Below are 20,737 nucleotides of genomic sequence, written 5' to 3' on the forward strand. Positions count from 1 at the left end.
ATGTTCTTCTGAACAGATCTTTAGTGCTTTCCGAAAATTTAGGTGGTCGAGCGTAGTTTTTACTGCTTTTGACAGTGCGTTCCATAGTTGTGTGCTTAGGTAGGAAAAGCTGGTTGTATAGGTGGGTTTGTATTTGAGTCCTTGGCTTCCGGAGGATAGGCCTAGATCCTCGAGGTCTAATGTTCTGTGGTCTCGTTTTCGAGACACTAGACGTTATAGGCCGGGCCAGGTTGGGGCATTCCAAAAGTCTCGTTTCTCTCCGAAGCCGCAGTCTTTTTGTGGGGACCGACGTCCTCCCGCTTCGGGATCTCGCGCTCAGCCAGCGGCAAGAGCTTTACAATGATGGGGCCCTGGTCCATCCCCTACCGGTTATAGGGGGCCGTTTGTCCCTTTTCCTGGGGGAGTGGGCCAGGGTAACTTCTGACGATTGGGTCTTGGAGGTCATCCGAAACAGTTACAAGCTGGAATTTGCTAATCCTCTGTCAGATTTCTTTCTCAAGCACCCGTGCAAATCGCCCATCAAGGTGGAAGCAATCCTGCAAACTTTGGACAATCTACTTCCATCTGGGGGCGGTTTGGTTGGTTCCGCCGGCAGAGCTCAGACAGGGCCATTATTCCATTTACTTCGTGGTTCCCAAAACGAGAGGAGCTTTCCGGCCTGTCTTGGATCTCAAAAGAGTAAACAAGGCACTCCGAGTATGTCATTTTTGCGTGGAAACCCTACGGTCTTTTGTTGCAGCGTTTCAGGCAGGAGAGGTTTTGACCGCTTTCGATTTCAAGGAAGCTTACTTTCATATTCCCATTTGGCCTCCTCATTAGCGTTTCCTCCGTTTCGCAGTCCTCGGTCGCCACTTTCAATTCAAGGCTATGCCATTTGGCCTAGCGACTGCTCTGTGGACTTTTTCCAAGGTGTTGGTTGTTGTGGCGGCTTTCCTTCGGAAAGAGGGAATCCAGGTGCATCCCCACCTAGACGATTGGCTTATTCAAGCTCCGTCTTTCCAGGAAAGCGTTTGGACAACGGACAGGGTGATCCATCTTTTGCAATCTTTTGGTTGGGTCATCAATTTTCCCAAGCGTCACCTGCAGCGTACTCAATCTCTGGAGTATCAGGGAGTATTGTTCAATACCCAAGTGGGGACAGTGTCCCTCCCAGTGGCTCACAGTCTACGGATCCAGTCGCAGTTGCGAGGTCTAATGAGGAGCCCGACTCCCAGAGCCTGGGATTACGTGCAGGTCTTGGGATCTATGGCGGCTACCCTGGATGTGGTTCTGTGGTCCAGAGGACACATGCAACCGCTTCAGTTGGCATCTACTCAGTCGGTGGTCTCCCCTTTCAGAGGACTACTCAGTCCGGATCCCTTGATCGTCACGAGTTCAGTCCGAGATGAGTTGGTGGTTGAGTCCGGAGAAGCTACTCAGGGGCGCGCCGTTGGCTGCTCCTGAGTGGCTGGTGATAACTACGGATGCGTCCTTAACCGGTTGGGGAGCGCACTGCTTGGGGCACACGGCTCAGGGGAAGTAGTCGCCAGAGGAGTCGTAATGGTCCATTAACAGGCTGGAGCGCAGGGCTGTTCACTTGGCCCTGAAGGAGTTTCTGTCCTTGATCCACAATCGCCCAGTGCAAGTGCTCTCCAACAACGCTTCCGCGGTGGCTTATGTGAACAGGCAAGGGGGCACCAGGAGTGCTCCCGTGGCTCGGAGGCAGCTCGGATCTGCCGGTGGGCAGAAGATCATGTGTTCTTTCTCTCAGCAGCTCACATAGCAGGTTGCAGAGTGTCCAAGCAGACTTCCTGAGTTGGATCCGGGGGAGTGGGAGCTGTCTGCCCTAGCCTTTCAACAGATAGTCAAGGTGGGGGCGCCCAGTGCTAGACTTGATGGCGACCCGGTGCAATTCCAACGTGCCCAGTTTCTTTAGCAGGAGCAGGGAGACGGGCTCGAGCGGTATTGATGCCCTTCTTCAGCAATGGCCGTTGGGCCTGCTGTTTGTCTTTCCTCCCTGGCCCATGGTGGGGAGGCTGGTAAGTCGAATAGCTAGGCACCCCAGTCGCGTAATCCTGGTTGCCCAGGATTTGCCGCAATGGCATGGTATGCGGATCTGAACCGGTTGTTGTTCGACAGTCCTTTACATTTCAGCGTGAGGGAACGTCTTCTGATTCAGGGCCCAGCGGTTATGGAAGATCTCTCCCCCTTTGGTCTTACTACATAGCCCTTGAATGGAAGAGGTTGAGGAGGAAAGGTTATCCAGAACTAGTTATTACTACCATGCTTCAGGCACGAAAGCGATCTATTTCAACAGCCTATGTGAGAGTGTGGCGCACCTTTGAAGCATGGTGTGCTCAGATGGGGGTTTCGGCGGTGACAGCCTTCGTGATTCTTGCCTTTCTTCAGCAGGGGCTGCAAAAGTCTCTATCTTTGAGTACTTTGAAGGTCCAGGTGGCTGTGTTAGCGTGTTTTAGGGGTCGCCTTCAAGGCGCTTTTCTGGCGGCCCATCCGGATGTGGTTCGTTTCCTGAAGGGTGTGAACCACCTGCAGCCGCCTCAGCCTACGGTGCTTCTGAGTTGCAGTCTGAATCTCGTCCTCAGAGCCTTGCAAAGGCCACCCTTTGAGCCTTTGACAAAAATGTCATTAAAGGATCTTACTCTGAAAACTGTCTTGGTTGCGATTGCTTTAGCCAGGAGGATTTCGAAGTTACAGGCTCTCTCATACAGAGACCCTTTTCTGCAATTCACGGAAGCAGGGGTTTCCATTTGTACAGTTCCGTCCTTTTTGCCGAAGGTAGTTTCACAGTTCCATCTAAGCCAGTCTCTATCGTTACCATCATTTCACAGAGAGGATTATCCGGAGGATTTTAGGGCCCTGCGTTGTTTGGATATCAAACGTGTCTTGATGCGATATCTGGAAGTCACCAATGAGTTCCGGCATTCAGATCGTCTGTCCTTTTTGCAGGACACAAGAAAGGTATTATGGCATCCAAGGCTACGATAGCCCGCTGGCTTCGGGAGGCGATAGCTTCAGCGTACTTGTCCTTAGGGAAGGATCCTCCCTTACAAGTTCGGGCTCTTTCGACAACAGTGCAGGCTTCCTTGCTGGCGGAGGTCCGTTCGGTGTCTTTGGAATACATTTGCAAAGCGGCCACATGGGCATCGGTTCATACCTTCGCTAAGCATTATCGGGGAGATGTGGCAGCATGCCAGGACGTGGTTTTTTGGAGCGTCGGTTATCACAGCACGGTTGGGGATTTCTCGCCCTACTTGAGAACTGCCTTGGTACATCCCACAAGTCTCTGGATTGATCTGTGGGATGCTATGGAAGGTAAAATTAGTCCTTACCTGATCATTTTCTTTCCATTAGTCCCAACAGATCAATCCAGAGGCCCGCCCAGATATGGATATTGCTGCAGTTCATTTTTCAGTTCATTGTGAGTTCTGTGAGGATTCCTTAGTTAGCATTGTTTAATTGTTTTACTGTTTAGGTGGGTTTGAAGATTCTCCTGCACAGAAGGTTGCAGTTCTAAATTGTTCTTCTGAAGAAGCAGGAGAGTGAGTTTGGTATTCAGATGTTCCTTTCCACTGCTTTGGTATCGTTCATACTGAGGTGTAAGTGATTGCACATGACCACATATAGCAAACCTCTGGCGTTCTCTGTCTCCACGTGCTGGTAGAGGGACATAACCCACAAGTCTCTGGATTGATCTGTTGGGACTAATGGAAAGAAAATTATCAGGTAAGGACTAATTTTGCCTTACTATCCAGTTTAATTTCTCTCTTTTTACTGTGCTTGCCTACAGCTTTCCATGTCTCTCACCCCAGCTGTCTTATTCCCCAGTCTTTCACTAACTCTCTCCCCCTTCCACACCGTGTCTACCCTCTCATCTTTGTTTCCCCTGTCCGCAGCTGCTTCAGATCGGCAGCAACAGCAGCAAAACAACCTGAAGCACTCCATGTGTGTCAGCTCTGCTGGTCCCTTGCCCCCTCTGATATCAACTTACTCTTCTGGGGCAGGGAACTAGCAAAGCTGACAGCACGCCTGTGAAGACTGTGACCCTGAGACTGCTCCAAATTGTTTTGCCTCCACTGCTGTGTACCCCCTGAGGACCTCTGATTTAGTGAGGGCTTAGTAATGGGGGAAGGAAAGAGCATTGAGGGGTTATAAGAAGCCAGACTCCTCAGAGTTCTAATGGGATACAGGAGAGGGTGAGGAGGCAGAAATGAGAATATAACAAATGTATTATTTTAAGTTACTTGGTGTTGACCGTACTGAGAGAAAAGATAAAATAGTATGGTTCTGTATACGGTATCCATTTTGTATCTTAATAGAATGTACATTTTTGTTCAGTAAAAGATTTAAACATGAAACCAGTTCATATGTGTAGTTTTGGAACGATCTTAGAAATGATCAGTGAGTGCTTTAATCCAGTTAGGTTTTTCTTTTATGAGGTACCATGCTAATCAAATGTTTCATGACTTCTTTTGTAAAGTTTTGGAAGCATGTCCCCTGCTTCATAGCACAAAACTTGATTTGCTGGTGGTCCAGCGTGATAACAAAGTCCAGAAAAATGGAGTGTATTGGAAAGCCAAGCAGTGGAATTGGCTGGACACCAAATAGTGCTTTTATGATCAGGTTGTGAGTTTAACCCTAAATTCAGCTGAGTAGGTAATGAAAAAAAAAAGTTGAATGCTTGAGCATGCCTGTTGCTTTAAAGTTGTACCGTCACTGGTGCCCCTTTTGGTGAAAACGTTTTTTTATCCCAGTCACTTGTCTCTGAGGCCGATATTGAGATCGCAGGAAATAGACCAGTTAACCCCCGCATTGCCGGCGAACCTGGAAATTCAATACCGGGGCTGTATCCGGCCACTAGCATTGAATTTCTGGCTTTTTGGGCACCGCAAACATTGCTGGTTAAGCCGATATTCATCAACTGGCCAGCTAAGTTAGTGGCCAAAGATAGACGTAGCCATTGACCAAGATATTCAGCTGGAGATAGGTGATTATCTCCCGCTGAATATCGGCGAATATCCGGCTTGAGGGTATTTAACCAACCAGGAACGTTAAATTCTTTTGAATACCAGCCAGTTTCTCATTTTCTTAGCTATGTTTCCCCACATTATTATTTTCATATTCAGTTTATAGCATTTTGTTTCTTATCAAAATGTTTTTTTCTTCATTGTGACGTAGCACATTAGTATCTTGCAGAAGGAAATTGTGGTTACGCCACATCCTGTTCACACAGTGCTTGGAGATGAAAACCAAACTGTGTGACACATCTCCAAAACATCCACAACAAACAATAGACCATAAAGTGCCTTAAAATTATTGTTGGGTGAAATGGGAACTCTTTAGCCAGCACAAGTGGAGCAGAATGTGCTAGGGTAACCATGGAGGATGAGGTAGGTGTTTGGTTGTATTAATTTCTAAATTTAGGGCAGTTGCCTACAGTTACCATATTTTGTTCCACATCGTGTCTTTCGCAGCCTGCCTGCTGCCTGTAAAGAGAAACACATACCTGCATGGGCTGGCTTGTTTACTGGTAATCTGTAAAACTTTCTCTGCAGATGTTTACTCATATTTTATGTGATAAAGGTTGTAAGGAAGGGCACTGTGTCAGATACAAGACAGAACCACAATTACATCCTTCTTGATAGCTAGTCTGATGTAGACAACTGAAAAAAATCTGTCTAGGATGTCAAAGGTAAGGAATAATGGGTCTGAAAAGGCAGTTTTAGAAGATGTAACTGAAGGCACTGTGGTGATTTTTGCCTGCAGTAACTGGATCCCTTGTACTTATCACTAGTCCCTTTTTGGTAAAAAGGTAGCATTTATAAATGTATCATTCAAAACAAAATTATTTTCTAGCCACTGGATAAGATGGTGAATTAGACTTTTGGCAAAAGTGACACACTTTGCCTAATACAGTCATTGTACACTTTGCCTAGTACAGTCATTGGTAATAAGCCACTTGGACTACTCTAACGCTCTGTACGCAGGCTGCAAAGAACAGACCATCAAAAAACTCCAGACAGCCCAGAACACCGCAGCCAGACTCATTTTTGGAATACCTAAATACGAAAGTGCGAAACCCCTCAGAGAGAAACTGCACTGGCTCCCGCTCAAGGAACGAATTGAGTTCAAGATCTGCACGACTGTACACAAAATCATTCATGCAGATGCCCCACTCTATATGCTAAACCTAGTGGACTTACCGCCCAGGAATGCCAAAAGATCGGCCCACAAATTCCTCAACCTGAACTTCCCCAGCTGCAAAGGAATGAAATACAAACAGGATTATGCTACTACCTTTGCGTACAAAAGCACACAGTCTTGGAACACACTACCCATGGCCCTGAAAACCATAACCAATCTAACAAGCTTTCGCAAAGCTTTGAAAACACATCTCTTCAACAGAGCCTACAAAAGTCACCCTCAATGAAACGAATCATTCCTTAAACTACCCAAGTACAGCTAAAACACCTCTCACATGACCTTACCTAACACCTTTCCATCTGAATTCCTCTTTCACCTCAGCTTATGATTGACTTTTTTTTTTTTTAAATCATGTAACAACATTCTCATTTCCATACTCTCTAAGCCACATTGAGCCTGCAAAGAGGTGGGAAAATGTGGGGTACAAATACAATAAATAAATAAATAATGAGACTATAATCTTATGCTAGAGATCAGCTAGGATGCCCTTTCATCAAGGGACATTCTGGAAGGATCCTGAAAGCTAACGGGTCAGGCTCTTGATTTCTTTAAGTGGTATGGCCACACATCTCCCTCCACTCCAAGACATTTTGTAGATTCTTTGAGATGCAATCTATGCAGAAGTGTGTTATACTGAGAAAAAAAATCCATGATTTAAAAAAAGATTAAAAAAAAAACCTGTTTGATCTGACTGTATAATCTGACTGTGTTTCAAACTGTTTGTGTTTCAAACTGGTTTATTGATATCTGTGAATCTGAAAACTAGATTTCTCATTTCAAACTGCCAGCAAGTATTAGAAATCTTTCTTTTGCCAAGTGTTTCAGAGCTCCTTCCCTCCCCCACCCCATCTCAGTTTACCTGTTTTTTTTTTCTGCAGCCATTTTAAAAGCACAAGTGTGTGTTCTGTGGAGAGCTGTGTTTCTGGTCTCTGGCTGGGAGAAACTCAGATAAGACTTGTGCTGGCTATATTTGTGGCTTTTCCTACCCTAGAACTGTGGTTTTTTTTGCACATCTCTACCTACTATCCTTGTCTTCCCCTTGTCCCAATCAGCTTTGTAGAAAAGAGGCTTAATAAAGGCCTAAGAGAGGTTTTACAGCAAACACATTCCACAAGTTTAGGTTTATACCCACCCACCCCAAGACTGACACTTCCTAAATCCCTATTCTAACTACACTACTTATCACAACTTAACTCCACCCAAATTACAACTGTCTCAAATTGCTGAGGAGTAAAGTTAATCTTGCACACTGTCAAGCCCCATCATAAAATACCTATTCATACCCATTCCAACAAATCAGGATGACTTTTATTCTCTGTAATAATTGTGGAGCTTTAGTTTCAAGGCCAATCATCTGGAATCTTAAGGCTTGTCCTATCTGTAATCAGCTTGCTAGTTTAAAACAAGAGCTCAGTAAATTAAAGCAGGAATTAGATGCACTTAAAGCAACTTCTAAGACTGCACAAAATCACACTGCACAAAATCAAACCAAATTCACACCACTGTCTCAAAGGATAAAACCACCTAAGAATAGATGGTTCACAGTAGGCTGAGGCAGACTTCGTCATGTGACACAGAGGCATACACCCTCACAAGTGTTACCCCTACAGAATTCTTTTGCTCCATTAAAAGCACTGTGAGGTTCCTAAAAATAGAACTGAGCCAGAAGAAACAGCAAAAGCAAAAGAAATTAAGGTGGAACAAAAAGATATGGAGGGACCCAAAGACAAAAAACACACCAAAATATCAAATGTTGAAACACATACCAGGAAATGTAAATGGAAAGTGATGACCACAAATGCTCGCAGTCTTGGCAACAATGTTCATGACCTTCAAGCCCTGATGTTGGAGGCAGACTTAGACGTTGTTGCAATCACAGAGACATGGCTCAATGGTTCCCATGAATGGGATGCAAACATAGCAGGCTATAATCTATTTAGGAAGGATAGAGAGGGTCGTAAAGGTGGAGGAGTAGCTCTATATGTGAGAAATGAGATCACAGCAACCGAAATGACAGGGACCTGGGGTAAGGAAGAAGCGATATTGATCACCTTAAAAAGAGATGATAGAACCTCTGTCCACGTGGGTGTTGTCTACAGACCTCCAACACAATTGGAAGAATTAGATAAAGACCTGATCGCAGATATTCAAAAGTTGGGAAAGAAGAGAGCGGTGCTATTGCTGGGAGATTTCAATCTGCCGGATGTAGATTGGAAGGTTCCGTCTGCGGAATCGGAAAGAAGTAGAGAGATTGTGGATGCTTTCCAAAGTGCTCTGCTCAGACAAATGGTCATGGAACCCACAAGGGAAGGAGCGACATTGGATCTGGTGCTCACAAATGTGGATAGCATGTCAAATGTCCGAGTGGGTGCCCACCTGGGCGGCAGTGACCATCAAACGGTTTGGTTTGATATGACGGCTGAAGAGGAGGGTGGCCACTCAAAACTCAAAGTCCTGGATTTCAAGCATGTTGACTTTAGTAAAATGGGGGAATACCTAAGGAAGGAGCTGATGGGCTGGGAGGACGTACGAGAACTGGAAGGACAGTGGTCCAGACTGAAAGAAGCTATAAATAGGGCCACAAACCTTTATGTAAGGAAAGTAAATAAAAGCAAGAGAAAAAGGAAACAGCTATGGTTCTCCAAGCAAGTGGCTGAGAAAATAAAGGCTAAAGAGATGGCGGTCCAGAAATACAGAAAAACTCAAGACGAGGAACACTGGGAGGAATACCGGAGGAAACTGAAAGAAGCCAAGAGAGAGGTACGTCTGGCGAAAGCGGAAGAACAAATGGCTAGAAAGGTAAGGAGGGGTGACAAAAATTTCTTCAGGTATATTAGTGAAAGGAGAAAGACTAAAAAGGGAATTGTGAGACTAAAAGATACTGCAAACAGCTATGTAGATAATGATGAAGAAAAGGCAAATTTGCTAAATAGATACTTTTGTTCTGTTTTTACTGAGGAAAATCCGGGAGAAGGACCGCGATGGACTGGCAAAAGTTCATTTGAGAATGGAGTGGATATAGCACCTTTCACGGAAGAGAGTGTGTATCAACAACTAGAAAAACTAAAGGTGGACAAAGCCATGGGACTGGATGGGATCCACCCCAGGATAATGAGGGAGCTCAGAGAGGTTCTGGCGGGTCCTCTTAAAGATTTGTTTAATAAATCCTTAGAAATGGGAGAAGTTCCGAGGGATTGGAGAACGGCGGAGGTGGTCCCTCTTCACAAAAGTGGTGATAGGGAAGAAGCTGGAAACTACAGGCCGGTAAGCCTCACTTCGATTATTGGAAAAGTAATGGAAGCCATGCTGAAGGAAAGGATAGTGAATTTCCTGGAAGAAAATGAGTTGCAAGATCCGAGACAACATGGTTTTACCAAAGGGAAATCGTGCCAAACGAATCTCATTGAATTCTTTGATTGGGTGACCGGAGAATTGAACTGTGGACGTGCTGTAGACGTAATTTACTTAGATTTCAGCAAGGCTTTTGACACGGTTCCCCACAGGAGGCTCTTAAATAAACTGGATGGGCTGAAGATAGGACCCAAAGTGGTGAACTGGATTAGGAACTGGTTGACGGACAGGCGCCAGAGGGTGGTGGTGAATGGAGTTCGCTCAGAGGAGGGAAAGTTGAGTAGTGGAGTGCCTCAGGGATCGGTGCTGGGGCCGATTTTGTTCAATATATTTGTGAGTGACATTGCCGAAGGGTTAGAAGGTAAAGTTTGCCTGTTTGCGGACGATACTAAGATTTGTAACGCAGTAGACACCCCGGAGGGAGTGGAAAACATGAAAAAGGATCTGAAAACGCTAGAAGAATGGTCTAAGGTTTGGCAATTAAAATTCAATGTGAAGAAATGCAAAGTGATGCACTTAGGGAGTAGAAATCCAAGAGAGGCATATGTGTTAGGCGGTGAGAGTCTGCTAGGTACAGATGGGGAGAGGGATCTTGGGGTGATAGTATCTGAGGATCTGAAGGCGATGAAACAGTGTGACAAGGCGGTGGCCGTAGCTAGAAGGTTACTAGGCTGTATAGAGAGAGGTGTGACCAGCAGAAGAAAAGAGGTGTTGATGCCCCTGTACAAGTCGTTGGTGAGGCCCCACCTGGAGTATTGTGTTCAGTTTTGGAGGCCGTATCTTGCTAAGGATGTAAAAAGAATTGAAGCGGTGCAAAGAAAAGCTACTAGGATGGTATGGGATTTGCGTTACAAGACGTATGAGGAGAGACTTGCGGACCTGAACATGTATACCCTGGAGGAAAGGAGGAACAGGGGTGATATACATAGTAACATAGTAGATGACGGCAGAAAAAGACCTGCACGGTCCATCCAGTCTGCCCAACAAGATAACTCATATGTGTATACCTTACCTTGATTTGTACCTGCCTTTTTCAGGGCACAGACCGTACAAGTCTGCCCAGCAGTATTTTCCGCCTCCCAACCACCAGTACCGCCTCCCAGCTCTGGCACAGACCGTATAAGTCTGCCCTCCACTATCCTCGCCTCCCAACTACCAACCTCTCTTCCCCCACCTGCTCCGCCTCCCAATTTCAGCTAAGCTTCTGAGGATCCATTCCTACTGCACAGGATTCCTTTATGCACATCCTACGCATGTTTGAATTCCGTTACCAATTTCATCTCCACCACCTCCCGCGGGAGGGCATTCCAAGCATCCACCACCCTCTCCGTGAAAAAATACTTCCTGACATCTTTTTTGAGTCTGCCCCCCTTCAATCTCATTTCATGTCCTCTTGTTCTACCGCCTTCCCATCTCCGGAAAAGATTTTTTTGCGGATTAATACCTTTCAAGTATATGATACAGACGTTCAAATATTTGAAAGGTATTAATCCGCAAACAAACCTTTTCCGGAGAGGGGAAGGCGGTAGAACGAGAGGGCATGACATGAGATTGAAGGGGGGCAGACTCAAGAAGAATGTCAGGAAGTATTTTTTTCACGGAGAGGGTGGTGGATGCTTGGAATGCCCTCCCGCGGGAGGTGGTGGAGATGAAAACGGTAACAGAATTCAAACATGCATGGGATAAACATAAAGGAATCCTGTGCAGAAGGAAGGGATCCTCAGGAGCTTAGCCTAGAATGGGTGGCAGAGCTGGTGGTTGGGAGGCGGGGCTAGTGCTGGGCAGACTTATACGGTCTGTGCCGGGGCTGGTGGTTGGGCGGCGGGGATAGTGCTGGGCAGACTTATACGGTCTGTGCCAGAGCTGGTGGTGGGAGGCGGGACTGGTAGTTGGGAGGCGAGGATAGTGCTGGGCAGACTTATACAGTCTGTGCCAGAGCTGGTGGTGGGAGGCGGGGTTGGTGGTTGGGAGGCGGGGATAGGGCTGACCAGACATATACGGTCTGTGCCCTGAAGAGGACAGTACAAATAAAAAAAAAAAAAAGTAGCACATATGAATTTATCTTCTTGGGCAGACTGGATGGACCGTGCAGGTCTTTTTCTGTCGTCATCTACTATGTTACTATGATTTGGCATCACTGATAAATAATCAGCAGAAAATATGACGAACAGTCTTATACATTTTAGCTATTGCCTTTTTGGAAAGGCAGATTCTCCTCTTGTGATGCCAGCTCACTGTGTCATCATAAATCTCCATTCTCTAATTCATGCCAACAGCCACAGTTCTTAACTAATATTCGTAAGCAACAATCTAGGTGTTACTGGGCCATGGCAGACACTACCAGGAATCAAACACAACATGGTCTGGCACAGCATTGACAATAATTAAAGTACCTCTGTCATGTATCAAAGAAATTATCAAAAATAAAAGTTCAAGATCAGTAGCTCCATAAGAGTTTCCTGGGGGCTAAAAGGTATCCCCCTCCCCAAGGAAAATATTACAAAAAAATAAATCGGTTTCTGTTTGGAGAACATATTTTCAAAGCCTCAAAATAAGTTGCTTTCTGTTTGGAGAGCATTTGTTTATAGATCGCACAAAAAGAAAACCTCACAAACTGGCTAAAACCATTGGCATAACCTTGTTTAGGTGAAAACTCTTTTAACATTAATACTTATTTTATAGGGCCACTAAGACATGTGCAGTGTGTATTAGGGTTAAATGTATTAAGCTACAGTTTTCTCAATGAGCTTATAAACAAAGTGGATACCCAAAGTAATGGGAGAATGCTATGACTTGTCCAAAGTCGGTGCCTGTGAGGAAAAGTAAATTTAAACTCTGGTTTCACTGGTTCTCAGCCTGTTTTAATTATTAGGCCTCTCCTTTTTATTGTCTGTCCAAACAAACATATTCAGCATTATCTTCAAAATAGTATGACTGTTGAAATCCATTTGATACTGTAATTCAAATAAAATAACTATTTTGACCCTAGCGGTTTGGCAGCTATCTCTGAGCTTAAGCCCCAGCCTTTCCCAGTGTCTGCCCTCGATGAGCACACCTGGGCCTTGCTCCCTGCGCTGCTGACTGGCTTCATGCAACGGACTGCATCAGCATCAAGGCTTCTTACGTAGACCCCCCTGCCTTCCTATATCAGCCTCATAGAGCCTAGACTCATGCAGAGATGGGAAGCAACATAAACCATAACACGCGTGTTAACTAATTCAAAATCCTACAAAAGTCATTCTGGACCTATACAGCAAATCTGCTATTCTGTCATGGCACCAGCTTCCAGAATTCACACATTAAGAAGCCTAGCCAGAAAGACAACGCTATAAATATTGGAGCAAGCCCTAGAACATCTGTACACCTATTGGGAAAACTGAACAGTACAGATCCCTGTGCAGAAACTCCCAGCTAACTGCATGCCTGACCTCCATCACACTCTTGGAACATTAGTCCCTCACCAAGTACAGAATAAGTTACCACAAACTGAAACCCATAGAAGCCAGACTGTATGTAGTGCAAAACCACAGAAATAGAGAAACATTTTCCCCTGTACAGTGCAGAATATAAAGATAGTTTCTCCGAGGACAAGCAGGCTGCTTGTTCTCACTGATGGGTGACGTCCCTGGCAGCCCCTCCAATCGGAATCTTCCTAGCAAAGTCCTTTGCTAGTCCTCGCGCGCCCGCGCGCACCGCGCATGCGCGGCCGTCTTCCCGCCCGAAACCGGCTCGAGCCGGCCAGTCTTCTTTCGTCCGCACTCGGTACGGCTGTGTTTTTTGTCGTGTCGAGCCCCGGAGAGTCGACCTCGCGCGTCCGTGTTTTATTGACGTGTTTTTTCTTCGGAAAAGTTTCTATCTCTGTCGGGAAGTGCTCCGAAAACCCCCTTAGGTTTCATTTTCCCCTTCCCGTATTTCCAGTTTTGCCCCGGTAAGTTTTCTTTCGTCGTCGGGGTAGGCCTCTTTTCGGCCTCGGTCGAGATTTTTTCTCCCTAAAAGTTTTGGTGCTCCAAATTCGTCATTTCGGATTTTGACTTCGCCGGCGTGATTTTTCCGCCCATGACATCGAAGCCTTCCAGCGGCTTCAAGAAGTGCACCCAGTGCGCCCGGGTAATCTCGCTCACTGATAGGCACTCTTCGTGTCTTCAGTGTCTGGGGGCCGAGCACCGTCCCCAGAACTGTAGTCTGTGTTCCCTGTTACAAAGGCGGACTCAAGTAGCGAGATTGGCCCAGTGGAACGTTTTGTTCTCGGGCGCTTCGTCGGCATCGGCACCGGGGTCATCGTGTGCATCGACGTCATCAGCGTCCAGACCTTCATCCTTGGCTGCCAGTGCATCGAGTGCATCGAGGCATCGGCCCTTTGCATCGGCACCGAGACATCGGATAGCTGCATCGACGTCGGTGGTACCGGGACCTCGTCTCCTGATGTCGTCGGACGGTGGTGCATCGAGTGGAGTGCAGGTGAGGGCTGTCCTTTCCCCTGCTGGTGGCGGTGAGCCCTCGGGTGGGTCTCCTCCTACCCTGAGGGCTCCTGCGGTACAGCCCCCCCGAGATCGACACTCTTCGGTCTCGGCCCCGAGGAAGCGACGGATGGATTCTACGTCTTCCTCGTCGGTGCCGGGAAGCTCCGGTGACATGCTTCGGAAGAAGTCGAAGAAGCATCGACACCGGTCCCCTTCCCGCGTCGGCACCGAGAGCTCTGGGTCGCCGAGGGAGTCGGCACCCAGCAGACATCGGCACAGAGAGGACCGCTCACCCTCTGTTCAAGAGGTGTCGATGCGCTCCACTCTGGACAGCCCGGAACAGCCTCCACGCCCGGAACAGGTTCTGACGTCGACGCCTGCATCGACCTCCATGCCTTTCTCTGCAGCCGCTCTGAACGAGAGCCTCCGGGCCGTTCTCCCAGAGATTCTGGGAGAGCTGTTGCGCCCTACCCCTCCGGTACCGGCGGTGCTTGCGCCTCCGGTACCGTCGAGCATGGCGCCGGCTGGCCCATCGCCCGGGGTGAGGTCCCCGACGTCGGTACCGCGTGCGGTGCCGACTGCGGCCACCTCCCAGGAGGGCTCCCCGACTACGTCGGCGGAGGGAGCTTCGCCGATGCGGGCGAGGGAGTCTACCTCTCGACGCCCCCATCGTGGACGTGGCTCCACGGAGTCGAGCCGGGCGCGGTTGCAGACGCAGGTCCGTGAACTTGTGTCTGACACCGAGGGTGAGGCCTCGTGGGAAGAAGAAGAAGATCCCAGATATTTCTCTGACGAGGAGTCTGAGGGTCTTCCTTCTGATCCCACTCCCTCTCCTGAAAGGCAGCTTTCTCCTCCCGAGAGTCTGTCTTTTGCTTCCTTTGTCCGGGAGATGTCTACGGCCATCCCCTTCCCGGTGGTTGTGGAGGACGAGCCCAGGGCTGAAATGTTTGAGCTCCTGGACTATCCTTCTCCACCTAAGGAAGCGTCCACTGTTCCCTTGCACCATGTCCTGAAAAAGACATTGCTTGCGAACTGGACCAAGCCATTAAGTAATCCCCACATTCCCAAGAAGATCGAGTCCCAGTACCGGATCCATGGGGACCCAGAGCTGATGCGCACTCAGTTGCCTCATGACTCTGGAGTTGTGGATTTGGCCCTAAAGAAGGCTAAGAGTTCTAGGGAGCATGCTTCAGCGCCCCCGGGCAAAGACCCTAGAACCTTAGACTCCTTTGGGAGGAAGGCCTACCATTCTTCTATGCTCGTGGCCAAGATCCAGTCTTACCAGCTCTACACGAGCATACACATGCGGAACAATGTGCGGCAGTTGGCGGGCTTGGTTGATGCTCTTCCCCCTGAGCAAGCCAAGCCTTTTCAGGAGGTGGTCAGGCAGCTGAAGGCGTGCAGAAAATTCCTGGCCAGAGGAGTTTATGACAGTTTTGATGTTGCGTCCAGGGCCGCTGCTCAAGGTGTGGTGATGCGCAGGCTCTCATGGCTGCGTGCCGCCGACCTGGAGAATAGACTCCAGCAGCGGATTGCGGACTCGCCTTGCCGTGCGGACAACATTTTTGGGGAAAAAGTCGAGCAGGTGGTAGAGTCTCTCCACCAGCGGGACACCGCATTCGACAAGTTCTCCCGCCGGCAGCCTTCAGCATCTACCTCTACAGGTAGAAGATTTTTCGGGGGAAGGAAGACTGGTCCCTATGCTTCTGGTAAGCGTAGGTACAATCCTCCTTCCCGACAGCCTGCGGCCCAGGCTAAGCCCCAGCGCGCTCGCTCTCGTCAGCAGCGTGCGCCTCAGCAAGGCCCCGCGGCTCCCCAGCAAAAGCAAGGGGCGAGCTTTTGACTGGCTCCAGCAGAGCATAGCCGACACCCCAGTGTCAGTGCCGGGCGACCTGCCGGTCGGGGGGAGGTTGATAGCTTTTCACCAAAGGTGGCCTCTCATAACCTCCGATCAGTGGGTTCTGCATATAGTCCGGCAAGGATACACCCTCAATTTGGCCTCAAAACCTCCAAATTGTCCACCGGGAGCTCAGTCTTACAGCTTCCAGCACAAGCAGGTACTTGCAGAGGAACTCTCCGCCCTTCTCAGCGCCAATGCGGTCGAACCCGTGCCATCCGGGCAGGAAGGGCTGGGATTCTATTCCAGGTACTTCCTTGTGGAAAAGAAAACAGGGGGGATGCGTCCCATCCTAGACCTAAGGGCCCTGAACAAATATCTGGTCAAAGAAAAGTTCAGGATGCTTTCCCTGGGCACCCTCCTCCCCATGATTCAGCAAAACGATTGGCTATGCTCTCTGGACTTGAAGGATGCCTACACTCACATCCCGATACTGCCAGCTCACAGACAGTATCTGCGATTTCAGCAGGGCACACGCCACTTCCAGTACTATGTGCTACCCTTTGGGCTCGCCTCTGCGCCCAGGGTGTTCACAAAGTGCCTGGCTGTGGTAGCAGCGGCACTTCGCAGGCTGGGGGTGCATGTGTTCCCATATCTCGACGATTGGCTGGTGAAGAACACATCCGAGGCAGGAGCCCTGCAGTCCATGCAGATGACTATTCGCCTCCTGGAGCTACTGGGGTTTGTGATAAATTACCCAAAGTCCCATCTTCTCCCAGTGCAGAAACTCGAATTCATAGGAGCTCTGCTGGATTCCCGGACGACTCGCGCCTATCTCCCAGAGGCGAGAGCCAACAACCTGTTGTCCCTCGTCTCGCGGGTGCGAGCGTCCCAGCAGATCACAGCTCGGCAGATGTTGAGATTGCTGGGCCACATGGCTTCCACAGTTCATGTGACTCCCATGGCCCATCTTCACATGAGATCTGCTCAATGGACCCTAGCCTCTCAGTGGTATCAGGCTGCTGGGGGTCTAGAAGACGTGATCCACCTGTCCACGAGTTTTCTCGAATCCCTGTATTGGTGGACAATCTGGTCCAATTTGACTCTGGGACGTCCTTTCCAAATTCCTCAGCCACAAAAAGTGCTGACCACGGATGCGTCTCTCCTGGGATGGGGAGCTCATGTCGATGGGCTTCACACCCAAGGAAGCTGGTCCCTCCAGGAACGCGATCTGCAGATCAATCTTCTGGAGTTACGAGCGATCTGGAACGCTCTGAAGGCTTTCAGAGATCGGCTGTCCCACCAAATTATCCAAATTCAGACAGACAACCAGGTTGCCATGTACTATGTCAACAAGCAGGGGGGCACCGGATCTCGCCCCCTGTGTCAGGAAGCCGTCAGCATGTGGCTCTGGGCTCGCCGGCATGGCATGGTGCTCCAAGCCACATACCTGGCAGGCGTAAACAACAGTCTGGCCGACAGATTGAGCAGGATCATGCAACCTCACGAATGGTCGCTCAGTTCCAAAGTAGTGCGACAGATCTTCCAGGCGTGGGGCACCCCCCTGGTGGATCTCTTCGCATCTCGAGTGAACCACAAAGTCCCTCAGTTCTGTTCCAGGCTTCAGGCCCACGGCAGGCTGGCATCGGATGCCTTCCTCCTGGACTGGGGGGAGGGTCTGCTGTATGCTTATCCTCCCATACCTCTGGTGGGGAAGACTTTGTTGAAACTCAAGCAAGACCGAGGCACCATGATTCTGATTGCTCCTTTTTGGCCGCGTCAGATCTGGTTCCCCCTTCTTCTGGAGTTGTCCTCCGAAGAACCGTGGAGATTGGAGTGTTTTCCGACCCTCATCACACAGGACGAAGGGGCGCTTCTGCATCCCAACCTCCAGTCTCTGGCTCTCACGGCCTGGATGTTGAGGGCGTAGACTTTGCCTCTTTGGGTCTGTCAGAGGGTGTCTCCCGCATCTTGCTTGCTTCCAGGAAAGATTCCACTAAGAGGAGTTACTTCTTTCAATGGAGGAGGTTTGCCGTCTGGTGTGACAGCAAGGCCCTAGATCCTCGCTCTTGTCCTACACAGACCCTGCTTGAATACCTTCTGCACTTGTCTGAGTCTGGTCTCAAGACCAACTCTGTAAGGGTTCACCTTAGTGCAATCAGTGCATACCATTACCGTGTGGAAGGTAAGCCGATCTCAGGACAGCCTTTAGTTGTTCGCTTCATGAGAGGTTTGCTTTTGTCAAAGCCCCCTGTCAAGCCTCCTACAGTGTCATGGGATCTCAATGTCGTTCTCTCCCAGCTGATGAAACCTCCTTTTGAGCCACTGAATTCCTGCCATCTGAAGTACTTGACCTGGAAGGTCATTTTCTTGGTGGCAGTGAGCTTCAGGCCCTGGTAGCCCAGGCCCCTTACACCAAATTTCATCATAACAGAGTAGTCCTCCGCACTCACCCTAAGTTTCTGCCGAAGGTTGTGTCGGAGTTCCATCTGAACCAGTCAATTGTCTTGCCAACATTTTTTCCCCGTCCTCATTCCTGCCCTGCTGAACGTCAGCTGCACACATTGGACTGCAAGAGAGCATTGGCCTTCTATCTGGAGCGGACACAGCCCCACAGACAGTCCACCCAATTGTTTGTTTCTTTTGATCCCAACAAGAGGGGAGTGGCTGTAGGGAAACGCACCATATCCAATTGGCTAGCAGATTGCATTTCCTTCACTTACGCCCAGGCTGGGCTGGCTCTTGAGGGTCATGTCACGGCTCATAATGTTAGAGCCATGGCTGCGTCGGTAGCCCACTTGAAGTCAGCCACCATGGAGGAAATTTGCAAAGCTGCGACGTGGTCATCTGTCCACACATTCACATCTCATTACTGCCTGCAGCAGGATACCCGACGCGACAGTCGGTTCGGGCAGTCAGTTCTTCAGAACCTGTTTGGGCTTTAGGATCCAACTCCACCCCCCGAGGGCCCTGTTTGTTCTGTTCCAGGCTGCACTCTCAGTTAGTTGGTAAATTTTTTAGGTCAATCTCAGTTATGTCCTCGCCGTTGCGAGGCCCAATTGACCTTGGTTGTTGTTTTGAGTGAGCCTGGGGGCTAGGGATACCCCATCAGTGAGAACAAGCAGCCTGCTTGTCCTCGGAGAAAGCGAATGCTACATACCTGTAGAAGGTATTCTCCGAGGACAGCAGGCTGATTGTTCTCACAAACCCGCCCGCCTCCCCTTTGGAGTTGTGTCTTCCCTGGAAGTGTATTGTCGTGCTACATACTGGACTGGCCGGCTCGAGCCGGTTTCGGGCGGGAAGACGGCCGCGCATGCGCGGTGCGCGCGGGCGCGCGAGGACTAGCAAAGGACTTTGCTAGGAAGATTCCGATTGGAGGGGCTGCCGGGGACGTCACCCATCAGTGAGAACAATCAGCCTGCTGTCCTCGGAGAATACCTTTTACAGGTATGTAGCATTCGCTATATATAATACAAAAACTGACATATTCCATCTTTGAACTAAAATTTAAAATTAGATATTTTTTTCTTCCTTCATTGTCTGGCCACTATTTTCTAATTGTGACTATCTCTGAGAAGATGTGACTGAAGTCTAGAGACGTCAGTCATGTTTTCACAGACTGTCACAATTGTGTTGGTCTCTTCCTCTGACTTCTTCTCTTACTTCCATCTCAGATGTTGATCTTTTCCTTTCTGCTTTCTTGTATTTTATTTTTCTGCATTTCTATCCTTTCACATTTCACTCCTCCTTCTACCCAGTCCTCAGTCTCTGTATTTTACCTTCTATCTACAATTTTTCAGTTCTCATCCCAGCTCATTTCCTGCTCTTTCACTAACTCTCCCCTTTGTCCTCCTCATTTCCAATCTCTCTTCCCCCATTTCAGCATCTGCCCTTCTCTCCCATCCTGTCTGGTGCATCTCACTCTACTTATTCCCCCCACCTCAGTACGTCTACCCCTTTTCCCCATCTCTCCGAGTCCAGCATCTCCCCTTCATTTCCCTATACTCCCTCGTGTTCAGTAACTACCCTCTGTTGTCTGTCATCCCTTTATGTCCCCTCTGTCGTCTTAACCCCATCCCAGTGTGCAGTGTCTTTTCTCAGTAGTACTATTCTGCTTCATCTTCCATATATCTGTCTCCCTAGTCCCCTTTCCAAACTTCATATCTCCTGCCTCTCTTCCTTTCCTCTGCCACGTTGTCCCTGCATAACCCCTCCATCCTCCAATTTTCCATTCCTGCATTTTCCTAACCAACCCATCCATTCCTCTACATGCTGCCACAACAGCTGCCACCAGGTCATATGCACAGGACTCCAGCCATAGCAATAATAAAACAAACTCTAATAAAAATGGGGGGGGGGTCTCCATAACACAGGTCCTTGAAAGCCCCTCTGAGGTGAAAAATATATTTCCTTAGTATCAGCAGCAGATGAATCCAGAGACAGGTGGGTTGCTACCATCTTCCAGCAGGTGGAAATAGAGAGCACTGATTTGAGCTTTGTCTTCTTGGATGGCAAGCTCCTGGTATCCTTGGATATTCTCTATCTCCAGCAGGTGGGTGGACGGTCTTCTGTCAGCTCCTGGGTTAATCAGCTGCAGCTCCTGTCCCAGTTATCTGGTTCAGTGAAGCTTGGGGGCGCTTGGCTAAGTGGCGCCGGCTTTGGGGGGGGTACGCCTGATGACACCAGGTTCCACCCTCACCCCAATCTCCTCCAGCCCTTTGCCATCTTCTCATTCTTTACAACTCCTTTCATATATTTAAAAAAAAAAAAAAAAAGTGGTTTTCAGCACTTGTGCTCGGGGACTTATTTGGGGAGAATGAGCAGCATTTGTCCGGCACACAGCACTGCCTTCCCTAGATAACTGGGCTCTCATGAACAGGGAGAGTGT

General features: G+C 48.7%; 1 protein-coding gene across 4 annotated transcripts in view; it reads left to right on the forward strand.

Annotated features, from left to right (window-relative positions):
* CCM2 (CCM2 scaffold protein) overlaps window positions 1-20,737 on the forward strand; it is a 277,985-nt gene that overhangs the window by 47,326 nt on the left and 209,922 nt on the right. The window contains exon 1 of one of the 4 annotated variants that reach the window (XM_030196769.1): window positions 5,297-5,387. The exons of the other annotated variants lie outside the window; for them this stretch is intronic. Within the exon in view, the coding sequence (XP_030052629.1) occupies window positions 5,376-5,387 (12 nt within the window). The 5' untranslated portion in view covers window positions 5,297-5,375. Of the gene's footprint in view, window positions 1-5,296; window positions 5,388-20,737 lie in introns of those variants that run through there. 4 annotated transcript variants of the gene reach the window in all.

This window comes from Microcaecilia unicolor, chromosome 1 (assembly GCF_901765095.1).
Source record: "Microcaecilia unicolor chromosome 1, aMicUni1.1, whole genome shotgun sequence".
Classification (NCBI taxonomy): Eukaryota; Metazoa; Chordata; class Amphibia; order Gymnophiona; family Siphonopidae; genus Microcaecilia; species Microcaecilia unicolor.